General features: G+C 49.8%; 1 protein-coding gene across 9 annotated transcripts in view; it reads right to left on the reverse strand.

Moving 5' to 3' along the window:
* Nucleotides 1-18,201, reverse strand: part of MLPH (melanophilin) — a 42,926-nt gene extending 24,725 nt beyond the window's left edge. For all 9 annotated transcript variants that reach the window (XR_004350688.1, XM_032637210.1, XM_032637207.1 and 6 more), the window contains exons 1-2: nt 17,536-18,201; nt 10,473-10,606 (exon numbers count right to left, since the gene is read on the reverse strand). Coding sequence is in view for 8 of the 9 variants with exons in the window: in XM_032637210.1 (XP_032493101.1) it covers nt 10,473-10,582 (110 nt within the window). In the remaining variant the exon portion in view is untranslated. The remainder of the gene's footprint in view (nt 1-10,472; nt 10,607-17,535) is intronic.
* Between the last annotated feature and the right edge of the window lie 9,697 nt (nt 18,202-27,898).

Consider the following 27,898-nt stretch of genomic DNA (forward strand, 5'->3'; position numbering starts at 1 on the left):
TGTTTTCTACATCTGTGACTCTGTTTCAGATTCTTTAAAACACAACTTCTCTTCTTCACAGCTGGAAAACAGGAGGGAGGGAAGAGGGGACCCTGCATGGGTCCAGCAGAGTTAACACCAGATGCCTGCCAACCAGAGGGCACATCAATGGACCTGGAGGATCGTGAGGGGCCAGAGCCATCCTGCTTATCACAATCACAGGGTCAACCAGATGTCCCTGCACTACAGGCAGGGACAAGCCCAACATACAGCTACAAGTTAAGGTCACCTTCAGGAATAAAAGATGCCCTGAATGTGATTTACTACACAGTAGTAGTAAACAGTGGAAGACTTGAAACTAGTGTGCTGAGTGGGCATAAAAGAGAGGAGCAGGAGGTAAGAAGAAGCCAGGCTGAGGTGGAAAGACCACAGGCTATGTTCACGGAGGTGGAGAAGACTGGGCTAAAGTGAAGATGGAAAGGGACTGAGGTGGGCAATGGGGAGGGAAACGGGCAGAACATCAAGTCCAGGGATTAGGAGCAGTGGTTCTAAAGGTGTGGTCCAGGGACCTACAGGGGTACCTGAGACCCTCTGACAGGGCCCACAAGGTCAAAACTCTTCTCATAATAACACTAAGGTAGTATTTGTGTTTTTTGCTCTTTGACCCCTGCACCGGTGGTGCAAAAGCTATGGTGGGTGAAAGTTCTGGGGCCTCAGCACAGATCAAGCCAGAGGTACAGAGTGTACCAGCGGTCAATCTGCTCTCTGCCAGAAAAGAAAAGAAAGGAAAGCATGTCTTGATGAAGTGCGTCTTTGATTAAAAGTGTGTCAAGTGACGGTATTTGTTGCCATTGACAAAACTCAAGCTTTCAAGCTCAAAGACTTTTGGAAAACTTTTATGTCTCTGCTGACTTGGGCCGGACAGTTTTCATCACTGAGCGGTTTCTGATAAGATCAGCAGTGATTTGATTTTTTGGGTTCTGTATAATGAAACGTGTCGACATTTGGAAAGTCTGCATAGGTGTCACAAAATCATGCGTGGACAGAAGATTAACTTCAAGTGCAAGATGGACCAATGGATTTTCATGAAACAGGAAAGGTAAAGTTCATTGACATGGTTTCAGATTCCACATTGTAACTTCCTTTAAGAAACTACTAGTCATAGGGTTTTCATGTATTATCAAAACAATGTCCATAATTATGTGAGAAAGCTACTAAAACACTCCTGCTTTTTCCTACTGCATATCTGTGTGAGGCTAGATTTTCTTCCAACACCTCAGACAAAACAACATATTACAACACATTGAACGCGGAAGAAATATCAGAATTCAGCTATCTCCGATTATGCCAGACATTAAAGGGATTTTCAAAAAATACAGAACAATACCATTTTCCTCACTCATGTTTTTATTTTGGAAAAAAAGTTATTTTTCATAAAAATTTTATTATGTTGTAAGGGGTTTACTGTTGTTTTAAATAAATGAATGACTATTTTTAAACTGCCCAGTTTTAATTTTTGATGGGATAAATATTGACATCTATAACCCAGCTAAACAAAAGCTCCTTGGGGTTCTCAGTAATTTAAGAACATAAAGGGTCCCTCAGACCAAAATGTTTGAGAACTGCTGATTTGGAAGCCATACATTTACTCTCCTAGAATGCAAACAAAAGGGCTGAGGAGACAGAAGTGCGGAGAGAAGATGATGGCCAAGGCAGAGAAGGGCAAACACCTGACGGGTAATAAGGCACACCTTGGAGATATTGTGGGTTCAGTTCCAGACCACCGCAACAAAATGAATATTGCAATAAAGGGAGTCGCAGGAATTTCTTCGTTCCCCAGGGCAAATAAAAGTTATGTTTACGCTATACTGAAGTCTATTAAGTGTGCAATAACATTATGTTTGAAAAAATAATGCACATACCTTAATTAAAATATTTTCTCGTTAAAAATTGCTAACCTTCTTCTGAGTCATATTCTTTTTGCGGGTGGAGGGTCCCGCCTCTGTGCTGGTGGCTGCTGACTGATCAGGGTGGTGGGTGTTGAAGGCTAGGGCAGCGGCAGTGATTTCCTAAAATAAGACAACAATGAAGTTCGCTGCATGGACTCTTTGTTTCGTGAACAATGTCTCTGCAGCCTGCAATGCTGTCTGATAGCAATTTACCCACAGTAGAACTTCTTTCAAAATTGGAGCCAATTCTGTCAAATCCTGTTGCTGCGTTATCAACTCAGTTTATGGAAGATTCTAAATCCTTCGTTATCATTTCAGCCGTCTTCACAGCATCTTCACCAGGAGTAGATCCATCTCCAGAAACCGCTTTCTTTGCTCAACCGTGAGAAGCCACTCCTCATCTGTTCAAGTTGTATCATGAGATTGCAGCAATTCAGCGACATCTTGAGGCTCCACTTCTAATTCCAGTTTTCTCACTGTGTCCACCACAATTGCAGTTACTTCTTCCACTGGAGTCTTGAACCCCTCCAAGTCCTCCGTTGAGAGTTGGAATCAACTTCTTACAGACTCCTGTGAATGTTGATATTTGGACCTCTTTCCGTGAATCATGGATGTTCTTCATGGCATCTAGAATGACAAATCCTTCCCAAGGTGTTTTCAATTTACTTTTCCCACATTCATCAGAGGAATCACTGTCTCTGGCAGCTACGGCCTCATGAAAGGCATTTCTTAAAGAATAAGACTTGGAAGCCAAAATTACTCCTCAATCCATGGGCTGCAGAATGGATGTGTCTTAGCAGCATGAAAACAATATTAATCTCATTGTCCATCTCCATCAGAGATCTTGGGTGACCAGGTACATTGTCAATGAGCAGTATTATTATTTTTTGCGGTACGCGGGCCTCTCACTGCTGTGGCCTCTCCCGTTGCGGAGCACAGGCCCCGGACGTGCAGGCTCAGCGGCCATGGCTCACGGGCCCAGCCGCTCCGCGGCACGTGGGATCTTCCTGGACCGGGGCATGAACCCGTGTCCCCTGCATCAGCAGGCGGACTCTCAACCACTGCGCCACCAGGGAAGCCCAGCAGTATTATTTTGAAAGGAATCTTTTCCTGAGCAGTAGGTCTCACCAGTGAGCTTAAAATATTCAGTAAACTGTATTGTAAACAGATGTGCTGTCATCTAGGCTTTGTTGTTCCATTTACAGAGCACAGGAAGAGTAGATTTATCATAGTTCTTCAGGACCCTAGGGTTTTCAAAATGGTGAATGAGCCCTGGCTTCAACTTAAAGTCACCAGCTGCATTAGCCCCTAACAAGAGAGTCAGCCTGACTTTTGAAGCTTTGAAGCCAGGTATTGACTTCTCCTCTCAAGCTATGGGAGTCCTAGATGGCACCCAAAATCAAGGTGTTGGTGGGAATGGGATTCTTCTTGGAGGCTCAGGGGGAAGGTCTGTGCCCTTGCTTTCCCAGCTTCTAGAGGGCAACTGTATTCACTGGCTCACGGCCCCTTCTTCCATCTCAGAGCCAGCAATGGCGGGTTGAGTCCTTCTCACCATGAATCACTCTTACGTTGCCCTGTGTCCCCCCTCCTTCCATCTGTCAGGCCCCTTGTGGCTCACCTGGATAACCCAGGACTGCCTCCCTGTGTCCAGGCCCTGATCAGCATCCTTCCATCTATCAGGCCCCTTGTGGCCACACTGGCCCACCTGGATTACCCAGGATTGTCTCCCCATGCTGAGGCCCTGACTGGCACCCTTAATTGCATCTGCAATCTTAATTCCCCTTTGCCAGGTAGCCCAGTATACTCACAGATTCGGGGGATTAGGACATGGGCATCTGTGGGGGCTCATTATTCTGCCATGGTTCTGAGGGGAAAATGTGTGAGCAGAGATCTCACTCCCAGCTGAGAGATTCCCAAATATAAAATCCCCCACCCCCATCCCATTCCTGAGAAAACAAGGTGAAGATGTGCTCCGGAGGACTGAAAATCGAATCTCAAGTATGACCCTTAAGAATGAGGGTGAAAGGACCAATGAGTCACAGAATTGAGACGAAAGTATTAAAAGTACATCAACCAAACTAAAGTGTCAGAGAGAATTGCTGAAAGAGGACAAACATTATGTAGTAAGAACTGAAGAGCAATTACATGATCTAAGGTCCTGATTATATGAGTTAAGTATCAGGAATTATAATGAGGGAAACAGACACTTGCTAAAGTTCTTTGAGGTCTTCTGAATGAGCAAATGATGATAAAAGGGATAAAGAGGAAATACGTGGTGATGTGTGAACGACAGCCCACTGAGAGAGGCTCACAGGAATCTCACAGGTGAACCCAGACCACAGTTAATCTCCAGGCTGGGCTGGCGGCTGACTTCCTGTTTCAGCCCCTGTGTGTTTTCAACCCTGGAGTTGCCTGTCTGTGGTGCCAGGTGGCCCAGCAAAGGGTGACCTCAAATTCCTTATTATTTATTTTTAAAGCAAGTCATGGTTTGCAAACCACGTGTCACACCAGGAGCTCTTTCGTGGGTAATCTCAGGCATTCAGGTCTGTTTGCAAAGATTGCAAATCCACATCACCACCTGTTTGCCTTTCTGGGGAAGGTCCGCACCCTAATATTTGACTTGTGGGCTGTGCCCTTGAAAACAGGGTGTTCTATTTAGGTAAACTTGGGTCCTCACCCAGCAACATGAGTCACCCATGCATTCTCATTTATCCCTTTCCTATGTAAACGTTGGGATTTTTGTGTTTTTCTAATTTGGAAAACTTCTTTATCTTTCTGATTTTAAGACACTCTTTAGAGATCAAAGATATGAATCACTGCCATTTCTGTTAAAACTGTTTCTTCTAGGGGCTTCCCTGGTGGTGCAGTGGTTGAGAGTCCGCCTGCCGATGCAGGGGACATGGGTTCGTGCCCCGGTCCGGGAAGATCCCACGTGCCGTGGAGCGACTGGGCCCGTGAGCCATGGCCGCTGAGCCTGCACGTCCAGAGCCTGTGCTCCGCAACGGGAGAGGCCACAACAGTGAGAGGCCTGCATACTGCAAAAAAAAACCAAAAACAAAACAAAACTTTTTCTTCTAATTTTTAAAAAATTAAACATTTTCCTTTTAAATTCAGATGAACGTATTTAGTCAATACTTATCAGTATTTTGTGTTGTGATGTCTACCTGTGTTGTCATATGTAGGCTTTTCCACTCCAAGATTATGTACATATTTACTTGTATTTTCTTCCAATAATTTTCAGTTTCATGTTTTACATTTTTAATATATCAGTTATAAATCTAACTGAGGTCAAACTCCCTCCTCCAGCCCTGCACTCATGGTCAACTATTCCAACACTTAGCTTTAACTAATTCTTCCCTCTTTTACTGATATGAAATGTTACCATTGTACTAGATATTGTTATACATACTTGGTTGCATTTTAGGACTTTCATGTTGTTTCACTGATTATCGACATCTGTGAAAGGGGTAGCTGCCAGAACAGACCAGTGGAACACGAGGCAGATGTAAGGATGTGCAGCCCTTGAGTGTGCCAGAGTTTAGCAGGGTGTCAGGGACAAAGGAAAGGCTTTCTGTGTTTTTTCGTTGGTTTGTTCTTGCTTTTTTTTGTTCCAATATGGCGACTGATCCTACCGACATTCCAGGTAGGAGCTAGAGGGCAGAGAGGGAGTAACTGAGGCAGCTCCATGCTCTAGGAGCTGGGAGCAGACAGGAAAGGGCCAGGGCACAAGTAAGGGCGAGGAAAGGGAACACAGGGTGGGCATGAACACAGGTAAGAATGGAGGCAGCATGGGGGGAGGTTACACCTGGTATCCGTGAGCTTTCTGTGAGGAACTGGGTGAGCTCACTGCGACAGTGACCGGGGTCCAGAGGAGAGTGAAGGCTTGAGGAATTGCCTAAGAATTTTTGTGCATCTTTGGGTTTTGGATTCTCCAGAGTGTAGCACTGTGTTGATGGGAAGCCAGGAATAACATCACACCGCGTACGGTAAACACCCCCCTCCCAAGTCCCTGGTCACACATGCTGACTTCAGGGAGAGACTTATATCTGCCTGGGGCTAAATCAAAGGTCAGATGGCCTCCCCCTTCCTTCTCCTCAAATTCCCGAAATAGCCTGTGAGAAAAGCCATTTGGAAGCTCCACAAGGAACCCACTCAGCAGCTAGACCCCCAGGGACATCCTCCTGGTCCGTTCAGAGGGTAGCTGTCCACACGGTCTGCCCACAGCCCCAGTCCCTGGAACGAGAGTGTTCTGTTTGAAATGTCCCTTTAAGAGGCTCATGGGGAAGATGCACCAAGATGCTCCAGCCTTTGCACTTCACCACCGGATGGCCTCCATCTTCCCCATGGGGCTGTGAGAAGTCCTCTGCACAGGGCAGGAGGTCAGGCCTGGCCGAGGGGTCAGAGGCTTTCATGTCATGGAGATGGTCTACTGGGCATGCGGGCATTAGTGCTGGGGACCTGGGTCAGCTCGCTGGTCACACACTTTTTGACAGCAGAAGCCAAAGAGGTGCTGGTCCTACCCCACAGGAGGAGGTGCTGGAGCCCTCACCCAGGCCCCATCCCAGCATCCTTTACAAGGTGATGCTCCCACATGGGGAGAAAAACTGAGCAGCAATCCATCAAACACACATTTCTGTTAACTTTGTAAACACTAAAGGAAACGTATTCCTTTTTTTGTTTGATTGTTTCCTAACTGGTATATTTGGTGAATTGGCTGTTTAGCAAATCGCCTCTCCAGTAAATGTGCTGCTGGTGAACTGACCTTGAGCCCCCACACTATGTCCATTTGACATGTATTCAGGACAGGAAAGTTCCTTCCAAGTAATGCATGTGTTTGCTTCTTGGTTTCACGGTTTCCCCCCTATTAACTTTGTTCTGTCAATGACCTCGGTAGGTGTTTTGAGCTGGGTCATCCATCTGGCATCTTTCAGAGTGTGTCAATGACATCAAAAACTCATCTGATTGCTATACATCTGAAACCAACACAACCTTGTAAATCAACTATATCTCAATAAAAATTAAAAAACAAACAAACAAAAAACTCATCTGAACAACCCCTGAGCAGCTCAGTTTGTTAAGGTCACCCACTTAGCTGTCACCTGAGGGCCAGTTTCTCCATTCAGCCCATTGTTGGTTCGTAGATTAGAGAATCAGGAACTGGGAGAAAATATGAGGACTCCAAGGAATCGTGGAGAAACCAGACGTGTGACAGAGAATGGGATTCTGTGGCTGCAGGAAATGGACGATTAATGTTGAAACTGGTGAAATGTACAGATTAACACTGAGAGGAGATTGGGAAGGAGGGGGTTTATTATTTTTAAACTGTCTTCGGTTTCACTGTAGACTGCTGGTATTTTAGCCAACTTGCTCTGCAGAAACAATCTCAGTGTCCAGAACCCAAAGGTCTTTATTCGGAGCTTGTTCCCGCCACGCCCTTCCTAAGTCTCAGCACCCACCCGAGCAGAACCTGAACCCGCACCCCGTGTGTCCTGGCCTCAGAACCACATGCCTGGGCCCTGCTCCCAGGGGTCACGGGGACCCTGGGGATAAGGCTTGTCACAGGCAGAGGCGGCTTCACCTCTTGTTACACAGTTAACCAATACCACAGTGAGCAAGAGACAGAAACATCAAAAAATAGAACCCACAAAATACCCTTCACTAAGCCCCCACTGTTTACACGACTCTTCCCAAGTGTGTCACCAGGAGCCTGTGTCTGCACAGGAAGCACCAATCACGGGAAGGCTACTGGGGCTCCAGCATCCTTGCCTTGACTCTGATGTGGATTCTCTGAACCACCACCTCTCCGAACTAGAGCATTTCCAGGGACTGTGTCCTGCGCTATTGTATTTAATAAGCTCACCATCTAATCGCACACGGAAGGCCAAGAAGACGCAGCAGAGCGGCCGATCTGAAGGCTGCTTGAGCAGAAGGCCTCAGGCACTTCCGAACAAGGACATCACCCTGACCGTAACCGACTGGCCGGGGACCTGACCTGACCCACAGGCCCCCCACAAGTGGAGGCAACACCACCCGGATCCTTAGAAGACTTCCTTTCCCAGCAGTAACTGGAGGTGACCTGGGCGTGTCTCCCTTTTACGGTGTGAAATGACTAGAGGAACATGGAAAATAAAGAGGAAGGGTGTCAGGAGGGCATCCCCCGTAGGCAAGAAAGACAGGAATTTCTGCAAAACCACCCGAGCTCTGCCTGGACGGAGGGAGGGGCTGACCCACTCAAGGGTCTCCCTGGAGGGCTGGGTTCCCCTCCCCACTGACTGATCTGCGATTCTATATACGTATCGAATGGGAGGGTCTAAGCTGTCATTGAAAATAAAAGTACATCAACTATACTTCAATTAAAAAAATAAATTAAAAAAAATAAAAAAATAAAAGTGACAACAGCTGGACTGCCTGGAGAGGCTGTGATCCCCAGAGCAAAGGCCAGGTGGGCTCTGTCGCTGAGAGCCTGTGGCCCTGGGCCCCGGGTGCAGCCTCCAGGCCACGGCTGAAGCAGAGGGAGGGGACGAGGGGTGGGGCGGGCCCAATCAGCACGAGGACGCTGGCCAAGGTCGGCTCTGGGCCCCAGTCCTGGGGTCGCGGGGGGCTGAGTCAGGGCCCTAGGCACCAGTGGGGAGAAAGCGTCTTCATAATGAAAACCCGGGGGCGGGGGTGACCTGCAGCCCAAGACAGAGCGGAAGGTGGAGAGCTCCACAGAGGGGCGGCAGGAAGCCTTGCGGTCCTGGTCCGACGCCTCCCCGCCATCGAGAGAGGTGCTGGGCTCCCCTGAACTTGTTTCACTTAACAGTTTGTCTGTTTGTGTGGACTCTGCTCTGTGTCGGGACCCAGAGACTCCCATCGCTGCTCCTTCTGTCTCCGCTGGGGTCCGTCTTTCTCTCTGTGTCCTCCCTCCAGGGTGGTCTCCTCCAGACCCATGGCTTTAAACACTGGGGCAGCTAAGTAATGATCCCTCTACCCCCAAAACGTTGTATGTCCTGGTTCTTAGAACCTGGGACTGCGTCTCCTTACAGGGCAAGAGGGACCTGCAGGTGTGATTAAGTTAAGGGTTGTGAGTTGGTGACGGGATTAGCTGGGTGGGCTCAGCGTGATCGTGAGGTCCTTCTAGGCAAAACAGGAGGGCAGGAGAGCCAGAGAGATGCAACGACAGAAGCAGAGGTCAGAAAGACAGAGACTGGAAGACAGCAGGCTGACGGCCTCGAAGAGTCAGGAGGGGCAGAAGCCAAGGAGCGTGGGCGCCTCGAGACGGCGGCGGAGGCGAGGGACCCTCCGGAAGGCGGGCAGCCCCGCCCACACCTTGGCTTCTGGCCTCTAGAGCCGCGAGGGATTTGTGTGCTTTAAGCCACCGAGTCTGGAATGATTCCAGCAGCCACAGCATCTGTAGGTGGATGCGCCCTCAGTCCTGTCTCTGCTGGGTTCCAGCCCCGTGGGTGTGGGGCTTCCCTGGCCACTTCGTGTCTAACAGGCAACCCAGTGTCAACAGGTCTGACCCGTGTGTCCTGGTTTTCTCCACACCTGCTCCACCCTCGCCTTCCCCAGGTGAGATGACGGCACCTCCATGCCCCAGTTACTCAGGCCATGGCTCTGGAGTGACCCTGACCTTGACGCCTCCCATACTCCACACCCCACATCCAACCCGTGGGCAAACTTGCAGGTGCCCCCTTCAAAGCTCATCTGATCACTTCTCCGTAGCCCACCGCCTGCAGAGTAGAAGCCGGGTCTTGTTACTCCCCTGCCCAAAGGCCTGCAGCCACGCGGGGAAAGGCCCAAGTTCTGCCCGGGTCCTCAGCCCCCCGACGGTCTGCTCCCCATCATGGCTCTAACCTCCTCTTGGTGCTCCGCCACCAGGGGCCTTTCAGGCATTTCCTTGGCTACCTCCCCCCCCGCTGAGTCTTTATACAATGTCTCCTTCGCAATAGGCCTACCAACCCACAAAAGTCACCAAGACAACAGGGAGCCCGGGGGACAGCTAAGCCTTGGAGATCTGGTGGAGGAATATGCAAGGGCAGAGGGGGAGTAAGTAACGCCGGGTGGGTTTTAGCCCACGGGGAGAGACATGCAAAATGGCGCTGGGGCCTCCATGCTGAGGATGAGGTGCCCCCAACACCGCTGGGAAGAGGCAGAAGTCAGCCTTTGTCCTAAATGCCCTTGCTCCCAGCTTCTGGGTGTCTCAGGCCAGCGTCAAGGCTTTCCCTATTCATCACCTTTAGCTCTTTTATTCGTGCAATGCCGTGCCCTAAGCATCACCCCACTTAGGAGAGAATGTCACCCTGGGGTTGGATCAAGTTGAACTAAACCTATTCAGGGAATATCTGGCTCTCAGGAGCAAAGCCAGATCTCCTTGCTTTAATTAGGAAGAAACTTAATTAAAGTTTCCTAAGGCCAGAAAGCAGAATGTTTCCTGGCGCCCGGCTTCCGGCCAGTGTCCTGTACCCGAGCTCCTGCTGTCTGTCCACTCAGAGGGCCGCGAGGTGACAGCCCCTCCGGAGGCCACCAGGGCTGCACTGCGGGGGCCCAGCCACACACACTCACTCTAGTCTCTCCTCTTCTTTCCTTCGAAGGTCAAAGTCCCGTTGAACCACTTCCCAGACGTGCTTGGCCTCTTCATCCGTGAGCGTGGAAAGATCCAGTTTTTTCCCCATCTCTGCTTCTCGTCGGGGTCACACCTGCAATAACACAGGACCACAGTGTTCAGCCCGGGAAGCCCGCGGGCGGATGCCGGCCAAGTCACAAAGAAGAGGCGACACGGCAAGTGCTGATTTCCCAGCAGTTGGAACCTGGGTTAAATGGTTTTAGAAAACAGGCAAACGGGTGTCTGGAAATGTGTGCAGTCGAAATGAACGAACCCATGCGTACAATCCCCACACCCCACGAGTCAGGCTTCAGATGACGTTATGCCCTTTCCGAGGACACTGAAGACCCCAATCAATGCCAAGAGGACAAAGGAAGGAAAATCCAAATGTCAAAAAGCAAGAGAAGGAGAGCTTTACCACCTTGCTCGCTATGCAGACCAGCAGCAGCTCCCAGAGCCTGTGAGACATGCAGACTCCCAGGCCCTGCCCCAGCCCTCGTGACTCAGAATCTGTACCCTAACGAGATCTTCTGATGACACCTCCACCTGTCTCTCCCTTCCCCATCACGCCTGCCCCTGGAGTATTCCTTCACACCTAACAGCTGGTGACATCACATATCGCGATGATGGCGACTTCTCCCTGGCACATGGGGGTGCTTTTCTGTGCTCCCACCTCTCTGGTCTTCGTCAGGCCACACAGGGGCCCCTTGGCCAGAGACTGTGGCCACTACACCCGGTCCAGCTCTGCTCTGGGGGAAGATTCTGTTTGGGTGACAGGCTCCCTGTGGGCAACCGAGAGTTCAAGAACCTCTGTGCGACTTCAGCCACTCTTCACTGGAGGACTGAAAACTGCTTTTTAGGAACATCAGAGAAGGGATCCAATCTGTCTGCTCTCACTGGGAAACCTTAACACCAATCGAAAGACCCAATGTTGCTTCTGAATTCTGGGGAACTTCTCCCTCTCACCAGTGCTGACCAGCCGAAAGTACTTTCTGCAGAAATGTGAACACAACTTGCTGTTAGAAAACTGCTTTGCTGTACAAGAGCTTAATTATGAAAAGTGCCGTTTTCTGAGAAACACTCGATGCCAGCTAAAATGGGGATGTCCACGGAGATCCCACAGCTGTCAACTAAACTGTTTCCTGGCTTGTGCCTTAAAGTCGGTGAAAAATAATTTCTTAAATGTTTTGCACCGACCCCTCAGTATTTCCATCCTCAAGCACCGTGCTGACTGTGAACAAGGCATTAAGAGGATGCCCTGATGTGCCAGAATCATTCAAACTATTTTCATCACGGTTGACTTTAGATTTTGGACATGAAAACATTAAACCAAGACTGATTCCTGATGCTTCTCTAGAGCACACAGTTTCTGTTTTGAAAAAACTGGAACAGAAAGTTATTTGATGGGGCTTCCCTGGTGGCACAGTGGTTGGGAGTCCGCCTGCCGATGCAGGAGACACGGGTTCGTGCCCTGGTCCGGGAAGATCCCACATGCTGCGGAGCGGCTGGGCCCGTGAGCCATGGCCGCTGAGCCTGTGCTCCGCAACGGGAGAGGCCACAACACTGAGAGGCCCGTGTACCGCCAAAAAAAAAAAAAAAAAAAAAAAGAAAAAGAAAAAGTCATTTGATGGATGACAGGGGTTTACTCATTTTTGTTTTTCACCATTGTTGAAAAAAAGTCTATCATAAGGAGCCCATTCATTGAAATTCTCTTCCCAGAGCAGATGAAAGCCGTGACCATCAGCTGAGTAGTTAGCATTCTCTCTCCTCTCCTAAAGGAAAAGTCACAATTCCAGGCCTTATTTCAAGAAACTAAAATTGTGAGGTGTGGGGGAAAAAAGCGAAACAAAAGGAAACAAGTGTATGTTTCTTGTCACACAAGCGTAACCGTCTTGGAGCATGTCAGTGACCGATAAGGGATGGATGGAAAGGTCACTAGGAGTCAGAACTGCCACCCGGACGCTTCACACCCACAGGATCCCCCCCACCCCAGCCCCCTCTCAAGTCTGTTTCTTTTGTTTGATGTGTCTTTCTAATAAGGATGGTACTTGGTTTCCCAGCTCAGATAGAAAAGGCCATTGAGGGCTGGGAACGGGCGCGCACTGGACCAGGGAGGGTCCGGGCACCTCTGGCGAGGTGGGTGCCTGCCGGGGTCGGGTGGTGAAGAGGCCCAGCCTGGCTGCCTGCTGCCTGGAGTGATGCCGAGCAGCAATCTACTGAGATGTGAACAGGGGAGACCAGGATGCAGAGGGAAGGAGACAGCTTCCCACGCTTCAAGGGGACCACGGCACCATGGCTTAGCGCCATTTCGGAGGTGCCAGGGATGACCCTGAATTGTTGAGGAAAGTGATATGTGTACATGATGCTCTGTTTAATGAAGCCAGGAATGATGCAATAGACTCTGAAAAACAAGCATCCCACATAGCTAAACCAAGAGCAGACGGTTGGTACTTCATGGATTAGACATCATCTGAAAAATTTTACTCTGGTGCCTATCTTTATTTATTTAACATCTTTATTGGAGTATAATTGCTTCACAACGGTGTGTTTCTGCTGTATAACAAAGTGAATCAGCTATACATATACATATATCCCCATATCCCCTCCCTCTCGCGTCTCCCTCCCACCCTCCCTATCCCACCCCTCTAGGTGGTCACAAAGCACCGCGCTGATCTCCCTGTGCTATGCGGCTGCTTCCCACTAGCTATCTATTTTACATTTGGTAGTGTATACATGTCCATGCCACGCTCTCACTTGGTCCCAACTTACCCTTTCCCCTCCCCAGGTCCTGAAGTCCATTCTCTACATCTGCACCTTTATTCCTGTCCTGCCCCTAGATTCTTCAGAACCTTTTTTTTCTTAGATTCCATATATATGTGTTAGCATACGGTATTTGTTTTTCTCCTTCTGACTTACTTCACTCTGTACGACAGACTCTAGGTCCATCCACCTCACTACAAATAACTCAATTTCGCTTTCTTTTTATGGCTGAGTAATATTCCATTGTATATATGTGCCATATCTTCTGTCAATGGACACTTAGGTTGCTTCCATGTCCTGGCTATTGTAAACAGAGCTGCAATGAACATTGTGGTACGTGACTCTTTTTGAATTATGGTTTTCTCAGGGTATATGTGGCGCCTTTTTTTTTTTTTTTTTGCGGTACGCGGGCCTCTCACTGTTGTGGCCTCACCCCTTGCGGAGCACAGGCTCTGGACGCTCAGCGGCCATGGCTCACGGGCTCAGCCGCTCCGCGGCATGAGGGATCCTCCCGGACCGGGGCACGAACCCTTGTCCCCCGCATTGGCAGGCGGACTCTCAACCACTGTGCCACCAGGGAAGCCCTGTGGCACCTAGTTTTAGCTCTGGCCCAACTTCTGGGTGAACAGGAGGTGCAGGCAGAGGAGGGGAGGGAGAGTGATTCCAAATTTCAGACACATCCCGTATGTAGGATGCTGTGCCATGCAGTAGGGATGCGACGCTTCCGAGGGAAGCATGTTCTCAGGACAGCCTGTGGTCAGGAGCCTGGCTCCCGACATGGGTCCACGACACGGGTGGTCCACGACATGGATCTTTATCTACTGTGACCAAATCTTCCCATGTAGTGAATTAATGATGTGCAGAAGCTTAAAGCTATTTATTTATTTAAAGATTTTTTGATGTGGACCATTTTTAAAGTCTTTATTGAATTTGTTACAACATTGCTTCTGTTTTATGTTCTGTTTTTTTTGGCCCCGAGGCATGTGGGATCTCAGTTCCCCAGCCAGGGATTGAACCCGCACCCCCTGCATCGGAAGGTGAAGTCTTAACCACTGGACTGCCAGGGAAGTCCCAGCTTTTTATTATTTTTATTAATTTATTATTTTTCGTTGTTCTCATTGTTGGTGGTGGTGATGATGGGTGGTGGGGTGATGGTTTAAAGCTTTTAAAAACTATCTTTAGAAATAATCTGAAGTCGAATGGAGAATATGTTTGATTTCAGTATTCAAAACGCATAAACCAAAAGTCTCTGGCAATCGAGGAGTGTGTTGCTAGCACCCCTTCTGGCCTGCGTCAGGCTGATGGGGGAACTTGGGGTATGGGGGAAGGGCAGCCCCTCTGCCAGGTACGGCCATGCTGAGGAATCCACGTGGGTTCATGGAAGGAACAGCCTTTCAGCCACAATCATCTCTCTCCTCACTCCCCACTTAGCTTGCTCACCAAGACCCTGATCTCCAACCGGTATCCCTCCAACCGTAAGAGTCGAGGGGGAACATGGCAGCAGAGGGGCATGCTGGACCCATGGAGGGGGCCGGGCTCTGCCCTGCCCTAGCCTGGGAGAACCTCCCAGGGCATGCGTGCTGGGGTGGGGGCAGACGCCACCAGGCTCCACCTGCTCCTGGCTCCACTTCCGTGCAGATAACGCCTAGTCATGAGCTTCCTGAACAAAACACTTTCAATTTGCGCCTGGTCCACGGCTCAGATTTAATCACATTTTTAATCTTTGAGACTGTTAGCCCTCCCCCATTGCTTAAAAGCTATAAATGGAGAAAACAGAGCGTGACACCGAGGTTAATGAGTTGGGAAGACACAGAACAGGTTTTACCAAGTGGATGTCCTGAACCCAGACCACCGCCATTTCAATGGTGGGTCATCTTTATCTGTTAAAGATTCGAGTTCATATTTTGGCCACATTAAAGGGAGATCTGGGCAGGGATCCCTCCTACACAAAACTTGGGCTGGCGGCCCCCTGAGCTGGAAGCGATAGCAGTTATGAGTAGTCACCACCGTCTGAGCAGATAAACTTGGCAGCAAGTCCAAGTTCCTCTTCAATGCCCAACAAACAACGGCAGCAATGACTCAGAATCAGGTGGGCAACTCTTGCTGATAAAGATGTGGGCACATGCCTGAGGGAAGGCCAGGTGCCAGCTGTGGGGCCTCTGTGTTAACCCTTGGCGGCTGCTTCCCGAAGCTGGCCTGTGTGGTCACTTCTGCAGGCAGGGCCTGCTGCCCACTGGCAGCAACCAAACCCCCAACCCTCGTCAGCTGCAAAATGAGCACCTTCCCCCCCCCCACCCACTGCGGGTGCTCTGAAATCACTCCAGCAGCAAGGGCCCTGCAGCTGCCTCCCGCCTGCCCGTTCTCTCCGTTCTCCCAGCTCCCTGGGAAGCTGCTGGAAACCTCGTTTACGCATGGACATAGTTCTGCACTTGCAGCTAAAGCCTCAGCTCTAGTCTCCACAGCAAGGACGGGTCCCAAGGTGACGCTGAGGGACGAGGACGCGGCTGAGCTCCAGGAACTGGGTTCCTATCCTAGTTCAGGCACCAGCCAGCCCTGCGACTTGGGACAAGTCCCCTTCCTCTCTGGGTCTCAGTTTTTCCATCTGTACCATGACCTCTATGTCTCTCTCCAGCCCTGGGTGATGCCAGGATGTCAGGGTTAAAGGGAGAGGTTACAAGGTGGGTAGAGGGGAGCGGGCTCTTCCTCCAGAGACTGCTTCTGAAAAGAACGAGACAGCCCTAGAAGGCTGACCCAATGGCATGAACTGGGGGCAGCCACGAGGAGTCACCACACTGTCATCCAAGGGCACCAAAGTCTCCCTTCTGTGTCGCCTACAGGGCTCTGGATTCTCTTCATCACCCCCAAGCCTTCCACTCAGCTGGCTTTAATTTTTCAGTCACTAATGCCTTAATCAATAAGACCCACTGACTGCTAGTCTATGTGCCTGGAATTGTCTTCAGGGAATCCTGCGGGGCTCCTACCACTGCATCCAGATTTTGGATGTGGTGGAGCGCAGGCACCTATGATTGGTGCTTGGATCTAAGGCGTGAGGCCCTGGAGATTCAGGCAGGGGGCTCTTGCCCAAGAGAGCTGTGTCTTACTGAGGTCAGCGGAGTGGCTGACAATCCAGTGGAGGGCTGGACATCGGAGGACAGAGGTGAACGGGCTGAACCCAGGTGCCAATGTCACTGCTCCGCTGCCATGGTCTGCAAGCCCTGGCCTTCTCCTTGGGGCTTCACGGCCAAGCGCAGTGCCACCTTTGCACCTGGCGGGCTAGTGGGGGCCTCACCTCCCCTCTTTATCATTCCAACCTCTCAGAAAGAAATGTGTAACTAAAATTTTAAAAAACAAACATAAAAATGCGAAGACCCCAACCCAACTGAAAATGAAATGGGGTTTTAAACATTTGGTTAAGGTGAGTAGGACACAGTCTAGGAAACTGCAGGGGATTTGTCAAGAGGTCTGGCTCAGGCACGGACCCGGGGCCAAGGCCCACTGTGTGACTCTCTTCGTCTACAGACCCTTCCCCCATCCCGATAACAAGATGGTGGGCTGTCGAGGGGCGTGTCGGAAAACAAAACATAATTCCAATAAAACTGGGGCTTTCAGAGGCCCCAAAATCCAGGACGCCTCCTCCCATATGCCATGACACCACCCAGGCTCTCTCTCTCCGGGCAGGAGGGGTCTCTCCCCAAACAGCCTCAGGACCCTGGGCGACCAGCCAGAGTGAGTCTCCTCCGAGGCCGGCAGCCTCAGCCCCGTCTGCATGTAGATCCGCAACAGGGCTTTTGATTAAAACCACTGTTTTGGGCTTCCCTGGTGGCGCGGTGGTTGAGAGTCTGCCTGCCCATGCAGGGGACACGGGTTCGTGCCCCGGTCCGGGAAGATCCCACATGCCGCGGAGCGGCTGGGCCCGTGAGCCATGGCCGCTGGGCCTGCGCGTCCGGAGCCTGTGCTCCACAACGGGAGAGGCCACAGCAGTGAGAGGCCCGCGTACCGCAAAAACCAAACAAACAAAAAACCCCCACTGTTTTGCTCCCTGAGGATCCAGACCAGTCTGCCAAGCTATCTGGGTGAAGCCTGGGTTTGGGGTTCGGTGGGTTGGACGCGTCCTCCTAATCAGCTGGGACCGAGGCCTGGGGGCCCCTGGGGGTGTTTTCACACCGGTGGGGCTGCACCCAGCACCGCGGACCCGCCCTGAACATGGGGCCTCCATCCCGGGCGCCACCGGACCCCACCGTTTACCCTTCTCCCCGAACTCACCGACTCCTTTCCGGAGGCGTGTCTGCCCTGGCCCGGACCCCGGTGTTGCTCTCTGCGGTCCTGCTAGGGAGAGCAAGGCGACGGGCCGGGCGTCGGGTCGCGGTGCGTTGAGGCCAGGAGGGCAAATACAGGCCAGGCAGGGCGCAGGGCGCACAGCCAGGAGGGAGGGGCGAGGTCCCGGAGGCGTGCGCCGGGTCACGAGGACCGCGCCGCGCCCAGCTCCAGGAGCGCCGGGCACCTCCGGGTGCCAGCGGAGCGCGGGGCGGACACCCGGGGCGCCCGCGCGCCTCTGGCAGAGCCCGTCGCTCCTCGCCCCCAGCCTACTTCGGGGAGGAAGGAGGGGAGGAAGGCAGGGAGCGGAAGGCTGAGCCCACACCTGGCGAGTCGGGAGACTGCCCGCTGATGCGGCCGCCGCCGTCCTGCCCTCGGCGCGAAGGGAGCCGCCGGCCTTTCTCGCCCTCGGAGCGCGCGGGACCTCGTTTAATTCCCATTCCAACTCTGCGCGATTTACTCCGGTTTTACAGATGGGGAAACTGAGGCCCAGGAAAGATCGTTCCCCAAAGCCACAGACTAACTCGTGGGAACGCCTCGCTCGTAAGTGGGACTCTGGATCCCGTGTTTCCTGCGGCAGACGCGCGCCCCTCCACGTCTTCCCTCCTGCCTGGACGCGGCTGGACCCGGAAGCTCAAACGTCCACTGAGCCCCGCCACGGGGAGGGCACTGAGACCTTGCGCGCCAAAAAAAAGTCCCGCAAGTCACAGCCGCGGCTCGCGGCGGCGTCAGCATCCGCGCACAGACGGGGCGGGGGCGAGGGCGAGGGCGAGGATGCCCTGCGTAAGGACCTCCGAGCCCTCGCGCCGCCGTCTCACTTTCCGCGCCCGGACTCGCGCTCAGGGGCGCCTCAAACCCGGAGCGTGCGACGCACCACCGCCAGCTCCAGCCACCGTGCCGTGCCTGCTTGTCCTTCCCAAATCCCCTGGACATTAAAGGGCGTCACCATCTTCCCTTTCCCTTCCGGAGCTGAGCGCATCAAAGCACTCCCCCCTCCTCCCTCTCACTTACTATTGATAAAAAAAGATGAAACAAAACTACATTCTTTCCCCCAGGAACTACTTTCGAAACTTTCCATATCTGCGAAATGGGGACAGGAATATAAATAAATACATAAATGATCAGTGCTGTTAGGTGAACAAATACTGATGTCTCAGTTTTACAGAGGAGGAAACTAAACCTTATAGGATCATTGTGATGTCACACTGGATAATTTATAAGGCACTTTCAAAAGGCACACAATTCTGCTCGGGTTAGAGCTCTGGTTGTCTGCTGTGCCCGCGGAAGCGCTGTAGGTGCATGTGGCTATTTCTGTCCTCTGGCCTACATAGGCGCTCTGGCCAAGCACCATCAACTCTGTGTGCGAACCCGGGAAGTAAGGTGACACTTACACTTAACCCAGAGTTTCCAGAAACCCTGTGAGCCGGTTCTCATGTTTTTCATTTCCTTACCATATACTTTACTGTTGCTTATAAAATGAACAGATCCCTTAAAAGTCGGTATCAGGACCGTTTCTTTTTAATATGTATTTTATCTTTTATTTATTTATTTATTTGCGGTACGCGGGCCTCTCCCTGTTGTGGCCTCTCCCGTTGCGGAGCACAGGCTCCGGACGCGCAGGCTCAGCGGCCATGGCTCACGGGCCCAGCCGCTCCGCGGCATGTGGGATCTTCCCGGACCGGGGCGCGAACCCGTGTCCCCTGCATCGGCAGGCAGACTCTCAACCGCTGTGCTACCAGGGAAGCCCTATCTTTTATTCTTTTTAAAAATTGAAGTATAGTTGATTTACAATGTTGTGTTAGTTTCAGGTGTACAGCAAAGTGATTCAGGTATGCATATACAAATATCTAGTCTTTTTCAGATTCTTTTCCATTATGGATTATTACAAGATATTGAATATAGTTCCCTGTGCTATATAGTAAGTCCTTGTTGTTTATCTATTTTATATATAGTAGTGTGTATCTGTTAATCCCAAAGTCCTAAATTATCCTCCACTCCTTTCCCCTTTGGTAACCATAGTTTGTTTTCTAAGTCTGTGAGTCTATTTTTGTTTCGTAAATAAATTCATTTGTACTATTTTTTCGATCCCACATATAAGTGATATCATGTGATATTTGTCTTTCTCTGACTGACTTCGCTTAGTATGACAATTTCTAGGTCCATCTATGTTGCTGCAAATGGCACTATTTCATTCTTTTTTATGGCTGAGAAGTATTCCATTGTATATATGTACCACATCTTCTGCCAGTGGACATTTAGGTTGCTTCCATGTCTTCTTGGCTATTGTAAATAGTGCTGCCATGAACATTGGGGTGCATGTATCTTTTCAAATGAGAGTTTTCATCTTTTTTGGATGTATGCCCAGGAGTGGGATTGCTGGATCATCTGGTAACTCTATTTTTACTTTTTAGAGTAACTTCCATATTCTTGTCCATCGTTTTAAAATGTTTTTTATACTTTCATGCTTATTTATTTAAATTAGTGGGTTTTAAGTAATGTGTAAAACTGATACATGGTGATATGTAATAAAGATATATGGTAAAGAATATGAACAGTATGAAATGAAAAGTCAAACTTAATCTTATTCCTTCACCCAAGCCCACTTCCCAAAAACCATCGTTAGCAGTGGTGCCTTGTGTATTCTGCCTGAATTATTGTGTGTGGTTGAGCGTGTGGACTCTGGAACCAGCTGCAGGAGTTGGACCCCAGCTGACCACGTCCTCATTGGACTGTTACTTAACCTCCCCCAGGCTCAATTCTCTCTTCTACACGTTGGGGATAGCAACAGGATCTACACAGTAGGGTCGTTCTGAATCAGTATACACAAAGCACTCGGATGAGACCTGCCCCGAGGTGAGTGCTAGGTAGATCCTAACCCCTGTTAGTATAGACCTGGTTCATGCCTTTTAATGGTTGCAGAGCAGCCACTACATGAGTTTACCGTCCTTATTTTACTGCTCTCCTATTGATGGACAGTTAACTTTGGATTTTTTGCTATTTAAAAATATTTCTGGGGCTTCCCTGGTGGCGCAGTGGTTGAGAGTCTGCCTGCCGATGCAGGGGACGCGGGTTCGTGCCCTGGTCCGGGAGGATCCCACATGCCGCGGAGCGGCTGGGCCCGTGAGCCATGGCCGCTGAGCCTGCGCGTCCGGAGCCTGTGCTCCGCAACAGGAGAGGCCACAGCGGTGAGAGGCCCGCGTACCACAAAAAAAAAGAAAAAAAAAAAATTTCTGCCATAAACATCTTGCGTATAATGTGTAATATCACTGGCATATACATATTTATGGTGGTACATAAATGTAATTGTACCCACATACGTACCATTGTACATACATGTGAATACAAATATATCTATACAATAAAATCCTAACGTTGAATTGTCGAGTCAAAGGATGTATGCAATTTTTAAGAGAAAATTCTAGAATTGAAAAAGTTTAAATTATTGAAACAATCTCAAAAATGACATAAATTTGGAAGTATGATACAAAGAAGTCCTCCTTCCAATTTGTAAGTTGCTGACGTGATGTTTTAGTATGTATTTTACAAACAAGGACAAACTTCTACAAAACTTCAATCCAGCCATCAAAATTGGTAAATGATATGCTGTTATGTATAATCATGAGAACCCTTTCCAATTTTGCCATAATTATCCTTTATTGTGAAGGATCCAGTTCAGAATATCTTGATTTCTTAATTTAGCTATTTATGGGGAGAAGGGAGGGGACAGGGAGCAGAGGAGGGGAAAGGTAAGCAGTGGGGCTTGGTGGCTGCTGGCCAGGATCTTGGGCTCAGTTGTTTCTCCTTCTCTTGGTATTCTTGGCTTGCCTGGGCCTTACCTTTGGAGCCCTGGCCCCTTCCTAGCTTCTCAGGGCTCCCGGTGTGCCCCTTGGTGCTACACTCTGGCTCCCTTTTTGCCCCTGCCCCTATATCTGTCCTTCCTCATTCACTTGCTTTGGGCTGGCTTTCTTTTTTTAAGACTATGTGGTCCAATCCTGTCTCTTACAGATGAGAAAAGTGATGCTGAGAGAGGGGGTGGCATACACCCAAGGTCACACAGTGAGTTGGAGATGGCTTACCTCTCCAGCAGCAAGCGTCGCAATCAGCCATCACGGACCCTCACGAAGTCGGCTTGGTGGGTGGACACCAGAGGGAAGTAGAGGGCCCCCCCCCCACTTCCTTGTCTTAAAGTGGCTGTCAGGAGACCCTGCCTTCTCTGAGATTTAGGGGTGGACACAGCAAGGAAGGCAGGATGGCTGTCTCAGCCATGCCATCAGGAAGCTCACCATGGAAGATGGGCCTCAGGGGAGCACCCTTTAATTTCACTGTTTGGAAGTCCCCCATCTTCAGGGATAGCTAGACAGGCAAGTCCTGTTGAGGGCTGGGCTGGGACTTCCCTCATCTCTGCTGGTAGAGAGGAGACCCCAAGGGGGAGGAGGCCCCTGGCCCACCAGGGAGCGTCCTGCAGTGTCTGGAAGTGCCAGCTTCCTGCGATGGCAGATGCAGGATTAGTGCTGAGAGGCCTGCGGTCCCCTATCCACCGCCCTTCTTGGGTCCTTGATAGAGCTCACCGGCAGGCAGCAGTTAAATCCTTCCTGTCTTCTCCCCTGTCTAAATCCTCTGGGCTGGTTTGCCGTTGGGCTAACCAGGGCATCTGGAGTTTTGAGACGAGCACCCAGGAAGTTGAACACACGTAAAGTACCACCCCCAATCCCAGCCATGTTCAGTAAACTATATTTTACAAGAAAGCACATTTAAATGGTACAAATGAACTTATTTACAAAACAGAAATAGAGTCACAGATGTAGAAAACAAACTTATGGTTACCGGGGGGAAAGAGGGGTGGGGGAGGGATAAATTGGGAGATTGGGATTGACACATACACACTACGATATATGAAATAGATAACTAATAAGGACCTACCGCATAGCACAGGGAACTCTAGTCAATACTCTGTAATGACCTATATGGGAAAAGACTCTAAAAAAGAGCGGATACATGTATGTGTAGAACTGATTCACTTCGCTGTACACCTGAAACTAACACAACATTGTACACCAACTAGACTCCAGTAAAATTAAAAAAGAAAATGCATTTACATCAAATGCTGAATGATTTTCTTTCTTTTATAAATCTGAAAAACTGAGAAAAATCCCATTTTGGGAAGTGTTCTCCTGGCTTTGTGGTTGTTCTCCTGGGCGGGGAATCCCAGGGCCTTTGAGGAGGTGTCACCTGACCCTGCTTGCCTGCCAGCTCTTCAGCACACAGGGCCCCGTGACTGCAGTGGAGTGCACACAGTGACCCCTGAGCTGTATGTCTCGGGGTGGGGGGTGGGGTCTGGGGTCAGAACCACTCCCAGGAAAGCGCCTGTCTGCTCGTCTCCCAGCCTCTGCCTGCCTTCCCTCTTGTTCCCGAGCTCCAACCCTTTTCAGAATGATGTCCCTGCCCCACTCACTTGCGCAAGTCCTACTCCTTTCAGGTGTCAGCTCAACTGTCCTCCCCTCAGAAAAGCATTTCCTGCCTGTCCAGCCCTCCTGCCTGTCCAGCCCTCCCCACTACCAGACTCCCCGTTATTCCCGTCACGTTCTTACAGAACCATTCTCATGGTTTCCCCACCACGTGTGTGAGGTGCTCCGGTAACGTCTTTGTCCCCCTGCTCTAAGGCCCGGGAGCCCCAGGAATGGGGTGTTCACTTTGACGTCCCTGCTGCCCATGGTTGGTCTTTGATGACTACTTGTTGAATAAATATTGTTCAGTAATCATGATAAGTATTTTGGTGATGCCCTTGATTTTAACTTTGACTGATGATCTCCAAACAGAGCTCTGTTCCCACCACCCAGGTGAACTAAGCCCAGGGCACCTTCCGGGGAGAAATGTTGGTTGAGAAGAGGGCTGCTGGAAAGGTGGGATGCAGGGTTGGGAGAGGGAGGCCTGCTTTCTTCTGGGGCCATGATTCCCCTCTTCCTCGCGCCCTTCACAGCCCTTACTGTGTTTGGAGACAGCGGCCCCCAACTCAGCTCAGCCTCTTCCCCTGTCTTGGGTTGGTCTGAGCTCATCCTTGCTTTTTCTCCCCAGGAAGGATGTGTCAGAGGGCAAGAAACAGTCCCCTTCTACTCAGAGCTGGACAGAATTCATTTGCCTGTTTCTATCCCATGTTCAATAGATCAGAAATGTAGAGTTTGCAAACTCATTTTGGCAGGTTGCTTTCCCGCCATCTGAACACATGAGGAATTAGATTTTGATAAGTGCTTAGAAGGAACTCTAATTAGGCAGAGAGGCCAGCCAAGAAGAGGGAAAAAATCTGAAGAATGAAGCCCTTGACTCTAAAGCCATCAGACCACTCAGGCTTTCAGGGTTCTGGAAGCTTCAGATCATGTGAGACATGAACCAGTGAGCACTTGTCTTTCCCTAGAGTAGCTTAATTCGGAGTTTTCACTCTGAAGCGTTCAGGAATCGAGCAGAAGTGGTTCATACTGAAGGGAAAGAACTTAGGCAATAAAGTTTTATACTCTATTCTCAGAAGACCCTCTTCTGGAAATCTCAGTTGTGTTTATGAAGGGAAGGAGCATGAAGGGAACTGATCCTCACTGAAGACCTACTGGGTACCTGTGAGCACTGTCTGGTTGCCCGACTTCTATAATATCAATTGTATTGTGTGCCTGATCTGTACAGCCTTAGTTGAGTTGGGTGCCTGACCTGTACAGTATCGATTGTGTTGGGTGCCTGACCCGTACAGTATCATCTGAGTTGGGTGCCCGCCCTACACAGTATCAGCTGAATTGGGTGCCTGACTTATACAGTATCAATTGGGTTGTGCAGGTCACGAAGCTGAGACACTAGCCCTAAGTCACTCAGTTAGAGAGGTGAGATCAGATTCAAATCCCAGTCTGAGAGTCTCAAAGCCTAGACTTTCACCTTGCCCTGTGGCTCTCACCACTGCAGGAGTGACCAGCTCAGTTGGTGTTGGCATAACCAGAGGTAGAAAATCTGTGAAGAGCAGCCCTAGAAACTGAAACCCAGTCACCCCCCTTCTGGTGGTTACTTGCCGGGGGCACATAAGGGGAAGTGGCTAGATTAGCCCCTGAGAGCATCCTGCCCTCCATCATGGGGTGGTCACCTCCACCCCCGGGTTCCCAAGACATGGCTGCTAAATCAGGCATTGCAGTGACAATTCTTTCCACCCCTCCTTCACTTCCGTAATTCACAGAATGACCTGATTTCAGTTCTAACAGCGTAAGTTGCCCTTCACATTAAACTCTCGTACAAAAGTTCTGGAACATTTGCAGTGTTGTTAATGACCTTCCCTGCAGTGAGATCTGTCATAAGATCTCTCACTTGAGCTGCTGCCACCCTCACCCTCTCTGTCTGATGCCAGTACAGGCTCGGGAGTCAGTGCCAACTGGAAACCAACCCAGAACAGGGAGTGGGATTCCAACAGTACCTCACCCACTGCTTCCCCACCCCATGGCCAGATCCCAAAGCCCATGGCCAACACCACCCCATCCTTAGCCCACGAATCCTCCCCTCACACTTCCTCTAACCCCATTTTCACCCCCATTTTTGTGTTAATGGTCCTGTTTCCCGCACCGTCGCCACCACCTGAACCCCACACCCAGTTACAGTTTCCAGCTTCCTGATCCCAGGAATCCAAATGGGCTTGCTTGTTTCCATAGCACAAGCTATGCCTCCAATTCGGGGTGGAAACTTTATGTCAAACTGTGCTTTCGTGCCTGCACTTTTTCTCCTCCACCCGTCCACAGTTCACCTTCCAAACTGGCTGAAATTCTACCAGCTCAGGAGGCCAAGCTAGGTCACTGGTTTTGATATTAGCTTTGTAAGTGTATTTCAGGGTTCTGGAGATACCTGATTAGAATTTTCAGGTTTTAAAGCCATTTAAAAACTGTAATAAAAACTCAACATCCTTGGGGAATGGAACGGCAGGCTCAAGTCTCCGTCCTCAGGGCTTGCTATGCAAGCCGAAATGTTTATCACGACAGTGTTTAGAGAAATCTGTATCTCCTGCCACCTTGGGGCAGACTGTGCTGATAATCGGACACAGAATTTAATTGTAAGGGTGCCAGTGTAGGGGTTCCAGATAAAATACAGGATGCCCAGTTAAATTTGAATTTTAGATAAACAATGAACTTTTTTTTGTTTTTGTATAAGCTTGTTCTAAATGTTTCATGGAGCATACATATTTATACTAAGATATTATTTGTTGTTTATCTGAAATTCAAATTTAACTGGGGATCTTGTACTATCTGGCAAATATGTGCTAGCACTACAGAGGGAGCACCCTGAGTATGTTTTCTATGCTAAAGTCAGGGCCTTGAGAGGGAAGTGCTGGCATCCTGTGACCTGGAATGGGGACATTTGGGTGGATGAGTCTGAGCTTGAACACCTAGATTTCCCAGAATCCTCTGGGCATAGAGAAGCAGCCCTTTTCCTCTCCCCAGAGGTACTGGTACCCAGAGACTAGGGAAGACTTCACCGGAGGTGGATGTCTTACAAAAGATCTGTCCCCATCTCTTCTTATTTCCTCTAGATTAAAAACCGGGGCCAGGTCTCAGCAGAGCCTAAGTGGGAAAATAAAGTTCCTGCCCTGGGAATAAATAAGCTCCTCACTGACATAATGACAGGTCCTGACTGGTAGGTATCACCAAGTGACAGAGGGAAATGTGTGGGAATGCACCTTGAAGATATTGAATTGAGTTTATTGATTAGCAAGAATTTCTCCCACGTGTCAGGATTTCACTTGCTGGCAAGGACACTTAGAAATTATCCAAACACACTGCTGAGATGGTTCTGCAAAGCTTGGGCATGACGTAAATGAGATGTAGGCACTGCAGTTGTCTTCCTAGAGTATTAAGTAAGAGCTTAGAGGGCTTAGGGAAGTAGGAATATGAGACTAGACTTATTATGTAAGATTGAAGACTCCACCACTTGGCTCTGCTCCCTGGGAGGCCCCAGAGGACACTTGCTTCATCCAGGCAGTAAGGGACACACGGATGAGGGGAGCGCCTGCATCTTTGGGCAATCAGTGCTGGCTGTGCTCTGTCATTAGTGCTGACAGTAGGAGATTATGCTGTGGAGCTGCCCTCCTTAGTGTCCAAGGGGATGCCATCATTCTGAAATAGCAGAGTCTGGTGGAGGTGCTCCATTACCAGAGGCAAGGTGGATGAAATTGTCACAATGGCAGAAAATCCACAAAGGCGACCAGGACCCTCTAGCTCAAAGGTATCTGTGGGACTGGCTAATAGACCATGGTAGTCCTTGGGGCTTAGAAGACTGGCATCAAATTAGGGCATTGCTAGATTGGTATATGTAGAAGAATTCAAGAACTGGTGAACAGAGGGTTGATTTCAGACGTTGCAATGAAAAATTACAATGCCACACCTAGTTTCCAGATCTAAACCAGCTTTCAACCCCAGAGCTGCTTGACTAAAGGAGAAAACAGGCCCCCTTGAGGACGGACCTTACAATGTCACTACACAATATATACCGTAATTATTCCACAATCCTTCCTTCAAGGGGCCTATGGTTGTTTACCAGAGTAACTGCCCTATTGGAGAAGAGGAAGTACCCAAACTTGGGAGGGAGATTGGACACAGATTCTGAGCTGCCACTCATCCAGGGAGTCACTACATCATCATCAGAAAAGAGGATCCAAAGCAGTTAGCTTTTACATGGGAAGGACAGCAGAACACCTGTTGTCCCAGGGCTGTATTAACTCTGATTTCTGTCACAATATCATCCTCAGAAACCTTGACCATGCTTGTTCAACATATGGATGATCTTTTCCTAATTACACCTGGTGTACTGGAAGTGGCAATGACTCTGGATGCCCAGGGAAGACTGTTAGGCACCAGAAGCTGGAAGCAAATCCTACAAAGATTCAGGGGGATGCAACTTTGGTGAAGTTTTAGGGGTCTGATGATCTAGAGTATGCTGGAAGCTGCTCTCTAAGGTAAAGGCAAGTTATTCACTTTGTAGTTCTTACCACAGAGGCAGAGTCACACACTTGATGAAACTCTGGATTTTGGAGGCTACATATGCCCACTTGGGAATACTGCTCCAATCCATTTAGCAAGTTTTTCAGAAGGCTGACAGGTTTGGGTGGGGCTCAGAGGATGGGGGAATTCTGTAGCAGGTTTAGGCATTAATGCAAACTTGGTTGGTCAGGGAACTAGAGGAAATAAGATGGGAAAATTGGAGACAGGGGCATGTGTGTGAATCTTGGGAGTGGGTACCACAGGTGAATCTTGCATCTCAAGTCAATGCTCAGCAGAGACCATCTCCAGTAGAAAGGACGCTG

This window comes from Phocoena sinus, chromosome 7 (genome assembly GCF_008692025.1).
Source record: "Phocoena sinus isolate mPhoSin1 chromosome 7, mPhoSin1.pri, whole genome shotgun sequence".
Classification (NCBI taxonomy): Eukaryota; Metazoa; Chordata; class Mammalia; order Artiodactyla; family Phocoenidae; genus Phocoena; species Phocoena sinus.